General features: G+C 44.0%; 1 protein-coding gene across 2 annotated transcripts in view; it reads left to right on the forward strand.

Annotated features, from left to right (window-relative positions):
- lrsam1 (leucine rich repeat and sterile alpha motif containing 1) overlaps window positions 1–16,523 on the forward strand; it is a 30,958-nt gene extending 14,435 nt beyond the window's left edge. Inside the window, exons 13-25 of one of the 2 annotated variants that reach the window (XM_083641900.1) lie at window positions 576–715; window positions 2,788–2,832; window positions 3,430–3,515; window positions 3,697–3,796; window positions 6,535–6,622; window positions 7,424–7,498; window positions 9,781–9,861; window positions 11,110–11,205; window positions 11,482–11,580; window positions 11,729–11,860; window positions 12,461–12,527; window positions 12,723–12,916; window positions 14,208–16,523. In XM_083641900.1, the coding sequence (XP_083498026.1) occupies window positions 576–715; window positions 2,788–2,832; window positions 3,430–3,515; window positions 3,697–3,796; window positions 6,535–6,622; window positions 7,424–7,498; window positions 9,781–9,861; window positions 11,110–11,205; window positions 11,482–11,580; window positions 11,729–11,860; window positions 12,461–12,527; window positions 12,723–12,916; window positions 14,208–14,330 (1,326 nt within the window). In that variant the 3' untranslated portion in view covers window positions 14,331–16,523. The remainder of the gene's footprint in view (window positions 1–575; window positions 716–2,787; window positions 2,833–3,429; window positions 3,516–3,696; window positions 3,797–6,534; window positions 6,623–7,423; window positions 7,499–9,780; window positions 9,862–11,109; window positions 11,206–11,481; window positions 11,581–11,728; window positions 11,861–12,460; window positions 12,528–12,722; window positions 12,917–14,207) is intronic. The other variant, XM_083641901.1, reaches the window with a different exon arrangement.
- Window positions 16,524–16,612: the final 89 nt, after the last annotated feature.

Genomic DNA, 16,612 nt, shown 5'->3' on the forward strand with positions numbered 1-16,612 from the left:
GAGTTTGACTCAAGGTACTCACACAGGAAGAAAATGTATGCACAAGTTAAAACAAACAAGGACAGATATACATTTAAACCAGGGGTGTCAAACATAAGGCCCGGGGGCCAGAACAGGCCTGCCAAAGAGTCCAATCCGGCCCATAGGATGAGCGACGAAAATCTCAAGGCACGCCTGTATTCATAGCCATGCAAAATAGTCTCTGAATGTATAAAATTACATCAAAGCATAGGAATAGTCCATTCATCCGTAGAGCACCGGAGGGGGGGGGGGGGGGGGATTGAAAATTATTTTCTTTAAGTGTTTTGGGCCCTTTGGCACGTCATTTTGAGGTTTAAACAGTTAGAATAGTGACATAATTGTATATGTTTCATAATAAATCTATAGCTGTCTGAGTTCCCTTTTAGTTGATGGCACCAGGCAGCTCAATTTAACCCCTGGTTGTCACAAACAAAAGATGTGAATTTGGGTGATATTTTATTTAGAGCTACACAGATGTCTACACCTAAATATATCACAGCTTTATTGTTACATTAACGTTCTTCCCCTCCCCTCCTCTGTGCTGTGCTGTTCAGGAGCAGGAGCGTCTGGAGCAGGGCGTCTCCCAGCAGCAGAGGGCTCAGGAGGCAGACAGGCTGATGGTGCTGGGCCGAGTCCGCCAGGCCGAGAACGACATCAGCAGTCGCATCAGCAGCCTGCTACTGGACAACAGCCGGTGAGAGGGGAGGAGGGAGAGGGGAGAGGAGAGAGGAAGGAAAACAGGAGAGGAGGAGAAGAAGGAGAATTAGAGGAAAGAGGAAGGAGAGAACAGAGGATGGGAGAGGAGGAGGAGAGGGGAGTGGAGAGGAGAGCAGGTTGGGCAGCCCTGGGTTAGTGGAGGGTTTGGGAAGGTTTTAGCTGTCAACTAGACCAGTGGTTCTCAAACCTTTTCACATCCAGGACCCCTAACCTGACACAAATTAGACCACGTACCCCCATTTGATAAGATTTTGTCCCAGGGACCCCCAACTGATACGATTTTAGCTTTTAGATGTTTTATTACAGAACGTGTGTGAAACCCATGAGCAAAAAAGCCATTTCCACAAATCAAGTCTGGACCATGACTGGTAACTCAGGCCCGGGTATTTACCAGTCTTACCCTTCTAGACATGAGGGATTGTTGTTTCTAAACATGGGGAAAAGGTCCGTAGCGAGCGGGGGGACGGCGGGGGTGGGGCATCATTACGTTAGCCTGGTAAACCAGCCCGTCACGTGAACTCACATTTAATTTGGTTCTGCGTGACGGTCTGGCCCCAACTCTTCACCTAGTCTTTAGCAGGGGCGGGAGCATGGGCGGGCGTAGTTGCCTTGACAGACAACTCCTTCAGCCAATCAGCGTCGGATCCAATCAAACCCAAATCCACTCGGGAGAATGGCAAAAACATCTTTTCCGCCGAGAAACTCTGCGGTTGTGGTGATACTCCTGTACTTGTTTAATTGTTGTTATTGAAACTATTTCTGCAATAACTGCACTTTATGGCTGTATAAACTAGACAAACGCTGACATTACTCCTCCAGACGATCAGGCAAGGAGGCGGCCATTATTGTTTTGTTAGTGCAGTGCTAGTGGTGTTCCTGATTGGCCAACTTGCGCTGTCAATCACAGGCAAGTCGCTGATTGGCCCTCCTGCTCTGCAGCTTCTGCTAAACCCCCCCAGACCGTCACGCAGAACCAAATGAAATGTGAGTTCACGTGACGGGCTGGTTTAACAGGCTATCATTACGTGTGCTACGGACTGTACTGCTGCTGCAGATAGAGAGAGAGAGGCAGCGGGGCCTCTCTCTAATAATTGGTTCCTAAATAAATGTGTCGAATGCGTTTCTCATTCCTCTAGTAGTCTACTCTTTATAGCTTTAGTCGATCTTCATTCCAATGTTCTCATTAAGAGATCGACTTTGCAGCGGGAATATGCCTATAGCCCGTTTGTTCGGCATTCAACAGGCGCGTCATTCTGGGCAAACTTTGGACGCATTCGTTATTGAAACACAGACAACATGCATGCTCCTATCTGCATACCTCGACATTGCCTTGATGAGAAAACAATGCAGCATAGAACGTGTGTGGGCACTGGGCATTGGGAAATAATACTCATCACAGTGGAGAGACGAGTGTGTGCGCGGCTTCTCTTATCGTCAGGCTGTCCTCACTCGCTGATCAAAGCGAGTAGCCTACTAAACGCATCTGTCTGTCTGTCTGTCTGTGTGTGTGTATGTCTGTCTGTCTGTCTGTCTGTCTGTGTATCTCTGTCTGTCTGACTGTCTGTCTGTCTGTGTGTCTATCTTTCTGTCTGTCTGTCTCTGTATGTCTGTATGTCTGTCTGTCTGTCTGTCTGACTGTCTGTGTATGTCTGACTGTCTGTCTGTCTGTCTGTCTGTCTGTGTGTCTGTCTGTCTGACTGACTGTCTGTCTGACTGTCTGTGTATGTCTGTCTGACTGTCTGTGTGTCTGTCTGACTGTCTGTCTGTCTGACTGACTGACTGTCTGTCTGTCTGACTGACTGTCTGTGTGTCTGTCTGTCTGTCTGACTGACTGTCTGTGTGTGTGTCTGTCTGTCTGACTGTCTGTCTGTCTGTCTGTCTGTCTGTCTGTCTGACTGACTGTCTGTGTGTCTGTCTGACTGACTGTCTGTCTGTCTGTCTGTCTGATTGACTGTCTGTCTGTCTGTCTCTCTGTCTGTCTGTCTGTCTGTCTGTCTGTCTGTCTGTCTGTCTGTGTCTGTCTGTGTGTGTGTCTGTCTTTCTCTGCAGGCAGAAGAAAAGCGCAGAGTTCCTCCAGGCCATGGAGGCAGATCGGTGAGTAGACAGAGAATCCATCACATTAGAGCACTCTCCTCTCCTCCCATAATGATCCCATTACAGCGAGACACCGCAGTACTCATCCCAGTGCACTCCACTTAACAATCTAATGGAACCTAATGGAAAACCAGAGACAAGAGAGGAATACACCTGTGGAATACACACACACACACACACACACACACACACACACACACACTGTGTGTGCGTGCAATCTACTGGGGTATTCCTGTACTTTCTGATTCCCTTACTAGATTAGTTGATGTCCCTACATCAGTGTGGTGAATAATGTAGTTCTAATTTTAAATAATGCATTGCCCCCATCCCCCCCAAAAAAGAAGTGTGCTTTTGTTTTTAGATGTTACCGTGCTTTTTTCCCCTTCCGGATTTCCCACATGTTTTCTCCCCGATTATACGTGGCCAATCCCAGTTTCCAGTTTCACCGGCAGGATGTATGTACTGCAGTGATGAGGACTCATACCCTTAATCCGACCACGCCAGAGGTAACACAGGGACTTGAACCTGCGACCCTCGTGTTGGTAGGCAGGGAATCTACCATTGCACTACCCCGCCGACTCATTTTCATGGTGACAGTTGTCCTTCCCACAGGATCCATATGGAGCAGCTGACTGCCATCACACAGGAAGAAGCCACTTCACTCAGGAAGAGAGAGGTGGCAGGTAAGCAACAATTACTCAGGAAGAGAGAGATGGCTGTAGTAGTGGTATTCAAAACCACACATGAGCTGAGGCTGTTTTTGTTGTTTGAAGCCCCTCCTACCACACCAAGGTCCATTCGAAAATCTGACAATTTATGTTCCTTTGCCCTACCTACCTTCCTGTCCTCTCTCTCTCCCTCTAGTGGCCATGCAGAAGGTGCTGTCAGATACCTGTGCCATGACCCTCCTCCAGGAGGCCAGCGACTTCCGCAGGCAGAGCCTGGTCTCCGAGGCCTGCAGAAGGTTGAACATGAACACACACACACACACACACACACACACACAGTCTGTTTACTTAAAGGGATATGCCAACTTTTCGGGAGTTTCACTCATTTGCCATATCCTCCATACATCATCAAGATACCCCGTGTCTTCACCGTCACTCTCTGCGCAGTATACAGTGAGCTACAGTCGTCAAATTAGTTAGAATGGAGGCAAATGGTACAGTCGTTCAAAATCACCAAACAGTGCCAAAAAGCTTGTTGTGCTTCGGGTGCTCGCCACGCCATGAAATATGAATCCATAGTTACGTGAAACGTCATTTTCGGAGTAAATCCTCACACGAGTTACTTCCTTGTTTGCCTGTAAAGAGCGTTTCTTAGTTTTTTGGATTGATATTTCATCGCATGGCGAGTACCCGAAGCACAAAGAGCTTTTTGGCGCTGTTAGATGTGTATTTTTGGTGGTTTTTGAACGACTGTACCATTTGCCTCCATCTATGGCGATACTAACTAACTTGACGACTTTAGCTCTACTGCACGGAGAGCGACGGTGAAGACACTGTATCTTGGTTATATATGGAGGATATGGCATACTGTAGACCCTTTCATACTGTAGCTGCACAACCATTGATGTTCTATGAAAGTGGACGTGTGCGCGTGCTGTATCAACGCACGTCATCATTTGCGCCAAAGAACTTGATGAAGAACCGAAGCCTAAAGCTTGTTCCACCCATTATTCCACTGCAGCAGCACACCATGACAGCAGCGTTGTTCTCTGTGTGTCTGTTCTCTCTTGTTAAACTCTTTGTCTGTGCTCAGATGGAAAATACTGGAAGCAGTCGCCGCCATGACACTCTGTCCCCATCTCCGCAAAAATGTTTACGTTTAAAACTGTAAGCACTGTATGAAAATTAATCTATAGACCGACGAGCATAACTGCTCCAAACTATTCTCGCTGGTTAATCTGACATCCCTACCATGCTTGTATTGGTGACTATACCTTGATGGCTGCGTCGGACTGAGAGCAGTTAAATGACAAATTCAGACCCTGATGACAGCTGAGGAGCTCTTTAAAAAAATCTATATTTATACGGTGTCACCACTAACACTGGTGTTGTCACGTGTTTATTAAATCTCCACACCGTGGCATCGCTAGTGTGAAGTGACCTTACTAGAGCTGTCCTTGTGATCTTGTGACTTGCGATCAGATAACTCAAAAGACACATGTTAATACCAGGTTTGAACAGGGCCAAGACACATGTTTATACCAGATCTGAACAGGGCCAAGACACATGTTAATACCAGGTTTGAACAGGGCCAAGACACATGTTTATACCAGATCTGAACAGGGCCAAGACACATGTTTATACCAGATCTCAACAGGGCCAAGACACATGTTTATACCAGATCTGAACAGGGCCAAGACACATGTTTATACCAGATCTGAACAGGGCCAAGACACATGTTAATACCAGATCTGAACAGGGCCAAGACACATGCTAATACCAGATCTGAACAGGGCGAAGACACATGTTAATACTAGGGGTGTCACGATACACTCAGTTCACGATACGATACGTATCACGATACTGGGTTCACGATAACGATACGATACGATACGATTTTAACAATATTTTTTTTAACTTGAATAATGACAATATATTACTGGAAAAGTAGTATTTTATTTGAAATGCACAAATACAAAACATGCTGTTGTGGGAAATTGTTATTACAATAACAACTAGAAAAAACATGAGATTGGAGATAAGGCTTATCTTGAAATAGAATGAGTTACACCGTCACTTAGATTTACTTTGAACTAAAAGGTTTCTCAGCAGTATAAATTCTCATTATGCATCTTCAGTTTTTCTTCAAACTCAAACAACAAGACTTTTCTTAATCTATTTTTTATGCATCTTCAGTTTTTCCTGTCAAGTAAACAGTTTTGCCAGAAACTCAACTGAATGGTTTCTCTCCTGTATAACTTCTCATGTGTCTCTTCAGAGACTTGTTCAACTGAACTACTTTCCACACATTGAACTTCAACAAACAAAGACGTTTCTTAGTCTATTTTTTGATTTTTTTTTTTTTTTTTTGCGATATGAGATTTCATCTCAACGATACATATCGTGACGTTTTACTATCGCGAAATTTCGTGGGACGATATATTGTGACACCCCTAGTTAATACCAGATCTGAACAGGGCCAAGACACATGTTAATACCAGATCTGAACAGGGCGAAGACACATGTTTATACCAGATCTCAACAGGGCCAAGACACATGTTTATACCAGATCTGAACAGGGCCAAGACACATGTTTATACCAGATCTGAACAGGGCGAAGACACATGTTTATACCAGATCTCAACAGGGCGAAGACACATGTTAATACCAGATCTGAACAGGGCCAAGACACATGTTAATACCAGATCTGAACAGGGCCAAGACACATGTTTATACCAGATCTGAACAGGGCCAAGACACATGTTAATACCAGATCTGAACAGGGCCAAGACACCACATGTTAATACCAGATGTGAACAGGGCCAAGACACATATGTTACACAACAAAAGTTGGCTGGATGATGTTAATGTTGGGCTAAACTCCTCTTCTCTCCCTCTGTGTGTGTGTGTGTGTGTGTGTGTGTGTGTGTGTGTGTGTGTGTGTGTGTGTGTGTGTGTGTGTGTGTGTGTGTGTGTGTGTGTGTGTGTGTGTGTGTGTGTGTGTGTGTGTGTGTGTGTGTGTGTGTGTGTGTAGTATGGAGAGTTTGGACAGGAGGTTTGATGAGGTGCTCTCACTCCAGGTGTTAGACAAGTCCAAAGCCATCGCCCACATCCTGCAGGAGGTACCTCATAGATGTGTCTTGTAAACCTGTGTGTGTTCCCTGTCAAAGAAAGAAAAGTTTAAATTTAGACTAGTCTAAGAAAACAGTCAAAATGTAATTGATAAGGCCGTTAAACCATTGTCCAAAAAAATATTGTGTGTATTTAAAGGATGGCTTTACCGGTAATCAACCCACTTTGTATCATTAATAATCTGGGTAATAGACTGTAAGCACATGCGCAGTGTTTACCTTCTCTCTCTGTTTTCCTCATGGAGATCTCCCATTTCCTCCTCTGCCAAAGTGCTCCGTTCTGACACGTTTTACGTCACAACGGAGCTCTGGAAGTTCTGCTGGAGAGGCAGAATCTGCTCCAAGAGCGGCTGTTATTGTTTATTTAGATTTTTTTAAGTATGCGCACATCGTAGTGTAGTGGTAGGGACTCTACCGGTACACTACCCAGATGCCCGGATATTTAAAAGTTTAACCGACCAGTGCACCAGCGCACATCCCTAGTGTGTGTGTGTGTGTGTGTGTGTGGGGTGGGGAACCCTGGTTCCGGTAAGAAGTCAAGGTTCATGGAGATACTAGTGATTGTTTTTTTTAATACAGTACACACACTTTTTCACATTGCTAGCTTTCCTCATACAACAAACTAGCTTGTTGACTTCTGATAGTAGTTTTCAAGGAATGAACTAAGATTGTTGAAAGTCTGGATTACCCCCACCACCACCAATCCCCCCCACCCCCCACCCACATGAAGAGAAATAGCTCATGAGAATAAAATAAATGAGCCTGGTCACATGCTGTCACTGTCATCTGCAGGAGGAGATACAGAAAGCAGCCTTCCAGGCCCTGCAACTGCAGAAGGACAGCGTACACGGCTACATCCGCAAACAGGTGTGTCTGTGGGGGGGAGGGGCTACATCCGCAAACAGGTGTGTCTGTGGGGGGGAGGGGCTACATCCGCAAACAGGTGTGTCTGTGGGGGGGAGGGGCTACATCCACAAACAGGTCTGTCTGTGGGGGGGAGGGGCTACATCCGCAAACAGGTCTGTCTGTGGGGGGGAGGGGCTACATCCACAAACAGGTCTGTCTGTGGGTGGGAGGGGCTACATCCACAAACAGGTGTGTCTGTGGGGGGGAGGAGCTACATCCACAAACAGGTCCGTCTGTTGACACCAGCTAGCACGTGAAAATCTATCGGACGAATCAGCGTGACATCATGACGACAAAAAGTACTTCCGGGTGCCACTGCAGCAGAAACTATATAGTATGAGTTAAAGCTGAAAAGATGTGTGCAGAAGATCAGATCGTCATCGTCATCCGACCAGTGACGACAACATCCGAAGTTGGTCCCCGGGCGCTGTACGAGAAAAGCGACCACTGCTCCTGGCCTGCCCCCCGGAGGAAAGGACAAGCCAGGATGGGTTAAATGCAGAGGACAAATTTCACCGGCCACCGTCAGCATGTGTGTGTTTGTTGTGGCCCTCCGTGCATGTGTTGATGTGTAATCGTGTGACAATAAAGACGGGCTTGTCCGTCTGAAATCGTGTTTTTTAAATCAAACAAATGTTAATATCTCAAAAACTATACATCACATCGCTTATATTCTGACATTGTAAGTGAGAGTAGAAGTAGCTGCACCTGGAAGTTACATCCGTTAGTGGCAGTAATAGGTTTCTAAAAAGCACCACAAAGGAAAAGTGTCACCAGAACCACACTCATACACCAGCCGCCACAAGGGGGCAGCATCCATTTCCATTGCCTACCACTTCCAGGACCAGTTGCTTCATCTGCCTCCTCCACATTTTACATGCCTCTTTGATTTATTATTTAAAGGAATAAGCCGACATTTTGGGAGATTCGTAATAATAGTTTGTTTGCAACCATGTGATTACGCTGATGTTGCTGGAGGGCAGCTGTCCCAGAGCTACTATGGAGAATGGCCAAAAAGGATTATATATACTATGGAGAATGGAGGAAAGCGAGTATGCAAGAGGGTTGGTTGCCGCTGCACGCTGTAGGTATCACCAGAAGATTGCAAAACATAGGATATGATCCATATACAATAGAGAGGCAAAGTGGAACGTCACTTCCTGCTTCAGCACTGTACCAGAGATTTTCATCCGCCATTTATTTTCCCATAGACATTTCGTAAAATGCGTATAAAATAGTTGTACTTCGTTGAACCAAACGGTTCAGCTAACGCTATAATCGGGAGAGACCATAGAACATTTCACTCGAACCAAAACTTAAAAATACAACATAGGAAAAAAAAAATCTTTAAACCCTTTTTTTTTTTTTGCGTTTTGGTCCCAGTGAAATGTTATGCGATCGCTCCTGTTTCTAAATATATCTGTACCGTTGGGTTTGAACCAGTAAAACTATTTTATACGCATTTTACGATATGTCTATGGGAAAATAAATGGCGGATGAAAATCTCTGGTACAGTGCTGAAGCAGGAAGTAGGCGGTCGCTTTGCCTCTATAAATAGAAGCAACTTGTCCAATTTTGCTCATGCTTTCCTATCGTTTCCTACGTAGCCTGCTGCTGGTTGGCCTCCAGCATGATCACATGGTTTGCAAACAGGCCAATGGTCATTGGTCTTCTTGCCCCTTGACGTGAAGGCGTCACCTGAAAACAAGCTATTCCCACTAGTAAGACGAGAACATGGGTGCCCTTCTCTTCGCTGTGCACGTAGTGGAAAAATAGCAAGCACTCGTTAGCTTAGCACAATGAATGGTAGTCAATGGTACTTGACTGTAGCACCTGGCTACAGTGCAGATTTCAGCTAAAAACAGGGTGTCAATGACGTCTTTTCGAGTCAACTTGGCATTTCAGGGTTTGTGGAGACATAATCTATAGAGATTCTGCCAGGTTTTAACATTTTTGCTCATAGCAGGGGTAGGCTAGCTAGCCAGTACCAGTGACTACAATTCATTGTGCCAAGTTAACTAGTGCTTGCTATTTTTCTGCTACATGCACAGAGAGGAGAAGGGTGTCTTATCTTCTCGTCTTACTATTGAAAAGATGGTAAATAGGCGTATCTCCCAAAATGTTGGCGTGAAGGATATTTCTCTGCGGGCAGAAGATCATTTTGATCAGATCATTCCCCGCTCAGCTGTCATCTCCCTGGCGCCCTGCTAGCTTCACATTTCCTTTATCTCCATTGTCTCCAGATCAAGCTCATAGAGGGTGAATTAATGCAACTGACTAAGCTGGAGGTTAAGAGACGCAATCTGGACGCTGAGAACCTGCAGGTGGGTGTCCCCTCCTCCCGCCTTCCCTTCCTTTGTTTTCTCCTCCTTTCTACTGATTACTTTGCCTTTTCCTTGGCTCTCTCCATGTCATCTCACCATTGCAAACATTTCACACGACACAAGAGGGTGGTGAAAAATAATAACCTCAAATAAAAGGATATTGAATTATTTGAATCAAGGGTAGCGGCTGTAATAATGAGTGTCCATGAATATGTTCCCACCATTCCAAAAATAATTGACTGACGCACACATCTGTGTTCTGTCAAAAGGTCTTTCATTTGTCCCTACTACTGTTGACAATTTGATGCCAGAGTTGACTGATTCAAGTTTTTCTGTAAAAGTAAACTCAAACAGATGTACTCATACAAAGCGGTAGAACAGGACCAACCTCTACAGTAGCTCATGAAACTAATTTAGTAACGTTACACCTTTTAAGCCTCAGAGCACCTTTAGTCCTATATTGAATATATAATATATGAACCATTCTTCCATAGAGCTCAACAGTGACCGCCCACTTTTTCTCAGCTCCCATCAGAGAACTCCCCATTCATTTTCTCCAGAGATGTATAAAACAATCCTTTATATAAAGAGTTTTAAGCCTGAAACCAAGCCAACCAGCCAGCTACTGAATCATGAGTGACCGTAAAACATTTCACTCTGAGCAAAAACAAAAGATTAAAAGCGGGAAAAGAGTGATTTTTTCCAATCTCCCCATATGTACGTCCGTCCGATGTTCGTTAACGTGATATCTCAGGAACGCCTTGACTGAATTCCGTCACATTTGGCTCAAACATCCACTTGGAGTCAAAGATGAACTGATTAGATTTTGGTGGTCAAATGTCAAGGTTGCGGGCGAAGAAAGTTGCATAGTTTTTCATGATTTTGAAACCTCATTTTATATACTTGGCAGCTTCAAATGTACTTCAAAGTTGCCTAATAACACATTTTTCTGTGGGGTGACAAACTCAAAGCATATATTTATGCTTGGTTTCCAGGGACTTTAATGTAGACTGTAGATGTCTGTGGATCTGTGCTACACTTCAATATGGGGGGGTGGGAGGGGGGGCAGTGGACATATCTTTACTTGTGCTTCGAGTTCAAGGTCTAAGTGGTATATTTTCATCTTGAAATATGACCTTTTTTTTTTTTACATGGAAACAGGTATTCTTACACTGTCCAGTGCTCAGTGTACAGTGTCACTCTTGTGAATGTGTTTGCGTATGTGTGTGTGTGTGTGTGTGTGTGCAGGAGTCTCTGGTGGAGCAGCGCTGTGCTCTCAGCGACATGTTGCAGCAGCTGCTGAAGCAGAAGGACCAGAGAGAGATGGAGCTCCGCCAGGTTCTGGTGAGGAGCCCAGGAAATTCCAGATTTTTCAAGAAAATGTTCCCGATAGCCCAGAAAATTCCAGATTTTCAGGGGGGAAATCCCGATACTCCCAGTAAAAAATAAAAAAGTAAAAAAAGTCCTCCCATGATGATTAAATCTCCCATACCAATGATTTAATGTATTTAGGAAGAAAGGACACACCCACAGCGATCAAGACTGGTGCTACAGTAGTGAAAATAAAGCCAAACATGTTTTTTTTTTGTGTGTGTGCGTGTGTGTATGCTTGCTCTCCAGGCGGAGATGGAGCTGAAGTCGGAGTCGACGCAGCAGAACTACTGGATGATCCAGTACCAGAGGCTGCTGGATGCCAAGCCCCTCTCACTGCGCATGCAGGTACTGTCACAGGCTGGGCTACTAGTTTGATCAGTGATCATAAGACCAAGGCTCATTCCTAGGGGTTGGCTAGTACCAGTGTCGATCTTAGGAAGCAGGTGCTCTCTGGGAGCCATCATCATGTCGCTCTCCTCTCACCTGATCTTAGGAGGCAGGTGTGGAGAAAGCGTTGGTGAACCTGCTGTGTAAGGTGTCCGCTCAGCACTACCTGCCCATCCTGGCTCACCACCGAATAACAACAGAGGCCCTTCAGCACATGAACGCCTCAGACCTCAACAAGGTATGTACACAGACTTCTTCACCAATTTACATGTTGTTGTTTATTGCACCGAATTAGTTAATGTCTGTATTACATGACTGTAATTTTTGACTGTACATTTTCACAGGGTTTTTGCACAAAAAATCCGAGAGCAGAGAAGAAATTCAAGGGCAAAATTTTCAAATTTTGGGCAAAACCAGTGTCAAGTTTTGCTCTTGTATTTCTTCTCTGCGCTCTGTCGAAATTTTGCACAAAAAATCTGAGCCAGAGAAGAAATCCAAGAGCAGAGGTTTGACAAGCGCACAGAAGCAGTTTGACCTTGAGGAAATCTGTCCAAGCAAAACAATACATTTGAGTGCAAGCACCGAGATTGAGCACAAGCAGATCAAATCTAAGCGCTAGCAGAGGCTATTTGAGTGCCAGGGCGGGGTTTGAGTGGAAAAATCTCACTGTGAAATCCATAAATCATGCTCTCAAATTGATAGACCGCGCTCTTGGATATTGATAGGGATGGCATTCCATAGTTTTAAGATTGGTTTGCTATTTGTGACAAAATTATGAATATTATGAATAGATGAATATATGTAAATGAGCTAACTGAGATAACTTATCTGTTCCCAGCTGGGCATCAATGAGATGGGGGTCCAGAAAGCTCTTCTCAACTGGGCCAGGCAACACCCTCCTGAAGGTCTGTCCACCCACACACTTCCAGTTTATACAGCAGTTAGGGGTGTTAATGATTAATCAGTTTCTACAGCAGACTAATGATTAATCCGTTTTTACAGTAGTTAATACCTGAGAATATGCACATTTTTCAGAGACTTTGTGTTGTTTCACATGTGACACTGTGACCTTGAGTTGTTGATTTCTCCTGCTCCACTAGGAAGCTGTAAGGCGCTCCAGCTGGAGGAAGACGAGGCCGCTGCCTCAGCTCCAACCCCTCCGTCACCTCCCTACGCCTTGGCCGCCGAGACCCCCAGCCCGCCACTCACCCCAGGGACCCCCGTCACGCCCTCGGCCCCCAGCCCTGTGGAGGGCCCAGGGAGCTCCGAGTGTGTGGTCTGCATGGAGACCGGGGTAAGACTTAACTCCAAGTAGACCTTCATCCCTCATGTGTGTATCCCTTTAAGACGCGGTCTTAAAGGGATACACACACAAATGCTGCATCAGGTGTCAATGGGTTAAGCAGCTTTATTAGCATGACGCAATGTGCATATAATAAAATAAAACAAATTGCATAATTAGATTATATAGAGTCATAGAATATTGCTGGACAGTAACAATAGTGATGATTAAAAAAAAACTTTTTTTACAATTCAGATTTAGCCTATTGATGATGCATTCACCTCATAAATCATGAAAGTACATAAGCAGCATTTAATAATAAAAAGTATCGATATCATTCATTCTGGCCCTGTATTGTAGGGCTGTTGGAACGAATTTCGAGATTCGAGATACATAGATAGATTGTATATGCAATTTATGTCGTGTTACTTCCTGCATTTTCGACACAAAATGACTGCTTGAGGTGGGATGTCAAATAGGCGCATAGGTCAGTGGTCTGAATCACAATGATCCATTTAAATCTTGTGAGCGATGTCATCGTCATGCCAGAACTTGTGGCTGCTGAAGCTGTAGCTTTGTCTCCCGCGTAAGCGCAAGCGATAAGAAAAATACAACTTCCAGCCGTATATTTTCAAAATAAAACCATTCTGCACCAGTCTGAAGCACACAGAAGCATTGGAAAGGTTTTATCTTGGTATTTCCGTCTTTCTGTGGGTGCATGACGAGGGGAGAGAGATTGACACAGCGAGCTGTGGATAGAGCGTGCACACACACACACACACACACACACACACACACACACACACACAGACCTGCTAAATGTTAGGTGCACCAGTTTTGGAGATATGGGCCGTAGAGATGTCTGCCTTCTCTTCAATACAATGGAACTGGAGCTTGTAGTGCTCGAAGCACACAAAATAAATAAACAAATAAATATATATATATATATGTATATATATAGATATAGATATATATAGAGATAGATAGATAGATAGATAGATAGATAGATAGATAGATAGATAGATAGATAGATAGATAGATAGATGTATATATAGATAGATATGAAAAACTCAACCGCAATGTCTCTTTCCAGAAATCATGACCCGGTTACTCAAGATAATGCACAGACTTTGTTGTGAGCAGTTTCATGTAGGACCTATTTTCTTTTGACCAAACTGCTCCCCCTAGCTGCCCTAGCTGCTCCTATGCAGTCTCATGTAGGAACCAATCATGTCTCCAGTCTGACTGCATCTCTGTCTCTGCCTGTCTGTCTGTCTGTCTGTCTGTTTCTCTCTCTCTCCAGTCTCAGGTCATCTTCCTGCCATGCGGTCATGTGTGCTGCTGTCAGATCTGCAGTGGGGCTCTGCAGAACTGCCCTCTGTGCAGGAGCAGCATCGCCCAGCGTGTTCGCCTCTTCCACACCTAGGATCAGATCTTTCCATTAACCCTGCTAGCTTGGTCAAAACCATCCTGAACGTGACCTCACATTCTGTTTGGCTCTACATATCAGTCTGGACTCCAAGCCATCCATAGTCATGTTAGTGGGCGGTAGGGCTGATTGTTTGGTCGATGTGATCTTGGTCGACCAGATTCACGTTGGTCGGACAATCGCTGATGTTAATAATTTCATAGGAGAAATTCAATTTCATAAAAAGAAAAGCGATCCGGAACGAAGTAACGTGCCGCGGGAGCAACACTGACCTTTTATGGAAGTTAATGTGATGTAATTCCACATAACATCATTATTTATTTTTGGCCCATGGCCCTCCATCCAGATCATAATCTCTCTCCATTTGATGAGATTTTGTCTTTAAGACCCAAATCTGAGAACATTGTATTGTTTGTGTTATATTGTTTTGTTTGACATGATTTATATTGTTTTGTTTGACATGATTTTCCAGAAATCCAGATGTATTCTGTAATAGTTAGATACCAGTGAAAGTCAATACAATCATTTTTATACATTCTCCGACTGTTATCTTCTTTTAAAGGAAATAGGCTAATGCTGAAGTTTAACAATCCATGCATTTGCTATGGGGACCACCTGGAACCCTCTCAAGGACCCCTGGTGGTCCCTGGACCCAACTTTGAGAACCACTGATCTAGGCTTTCAGTGTTCATCTCAAAATGGTCTAAAATGGTGCATTTACCTCTCCGGTGGATTCCCTGGACCCTTCCTAGAGAGGTGTGGGCTAAGCCCCCAATGTGTTCAAATCCTAGAAACGCCCCTGGGAGCCACAGAGCCATGGGAGCAGCCATTACTATTTTGATTGGCCTGTTACGATGTCAACTACGAGGCAGGTCCCTGATTGGCCCGTCCACTTTGTAATTTCTGAAAACACCCGCCCTGAGCTGTAGGCCAGACGGTCCCGCAGAATGAAACACAATGTGAGTTAAAGTGAGTGGATGGTTTCCCAGGCTAGCTTCCTGCATGGTCACCCAGCTGTGCTGTCATCTAGTCCTCACGTGTCAGGCTAGCTTCCTGCATGGTCACCTAGCTGTGCTGTCATCTAGTCCTCACGTGTCACCCAGATTTTAGCAGGTCTGCTATTAACCAAACCTAATATTTGGCTGATTTATAAGGGAAATAAATATGTTGATAGAATTATTTGTAATGGTTTGGGTTGTCACTGGCATCCAGAAGACATTTGAGATAAACTGTGTTTTGTTGATTTTCTTTTTTTAAATATTTTGATTTTTATTCCACATAGTACAACCCAAAGCGATGATTGGTTCCAGGTTGACTGTTTTATGCCTTACTACATCGGCTTCATTGACGTGTGCCTTCTTCTGGAAATCTCCCAACATTTAACAAATCCTGTATTGTCTCGGTCTGTATTGTCAGCCAAACTAAGGCTTATCAAACATGTAATTTATGAACATTTACTCAAACTCACAATCTAGCATGACTGTTTTTCATCACATCACACATTTCTCCTCTCATGTTTGTGAGTCTTTTGCAAAGGTACCCGATGGAATATTTATCTTATAGTGGAAGTTTGTCGGAACGATATATCAAATCAATATCAAGGCTGGAACACGTGTGGTGGCCTGCAAAAATCCTTCGCATGGTGAAAATTTGACTTTCATTTTTTTGACATTTCCATCAATTAGAAACTCTCCTATATAACTTTTTGAATGACTGAGATAGCTCTCTCAGATCAAAACGTTATGAGTATTTGAATCTGTTGTGTGTCTAAAAGTAAAATGGCTTTAAACATTCCACAATAGTCTTATTTTCTACAGTGGCATTCCACACAAACCATCAAAATAAATACTTTCCTTTTAATTTTCTGAAAATAATTATTCCCCATTATGTTGGCTACTATGGATATAAAAGTAACCAAATCACTCAAATATCACTCAAAAATCATAGCTGCGACATGTGAAGGGTTTTCCCAGACAGACCACCACACATATTTTGATAGCACACTCTTAAATGCTACATGCTGTGCATATCTATGGACTAACCACATATTCAACTAACAATGCCGTTCTATTGTATCTCCATTCAAGTGCTCTTACTTCAATATCTTACTTGGCATGTTTCAGGAAATATTGAATATACACTGTTGTGAAACTATGAGGTGTCAAAGATTCCGGTTGTATAAATAAGAAAACATTGAACCTGAAGTGAGGTGTTGTATCATTTCTGTTTACATGTGGTCACTGCTCAGTGTATTAATGTTGACAGCGAGCTGCTGTCCA

The sequence above is a fragment of the Poromitra crassiceps genome (assembly GCF_964638095.1).
Source record: "Poromitra crassiceps genome assembly, chromosome: 8".
Lineage (NCBI taxonomy): Eukaryota > Metazoa > Chordata > Actinopteri > Beryciformes > Melamphaidae > Poromitra > Poromitra crassiceps.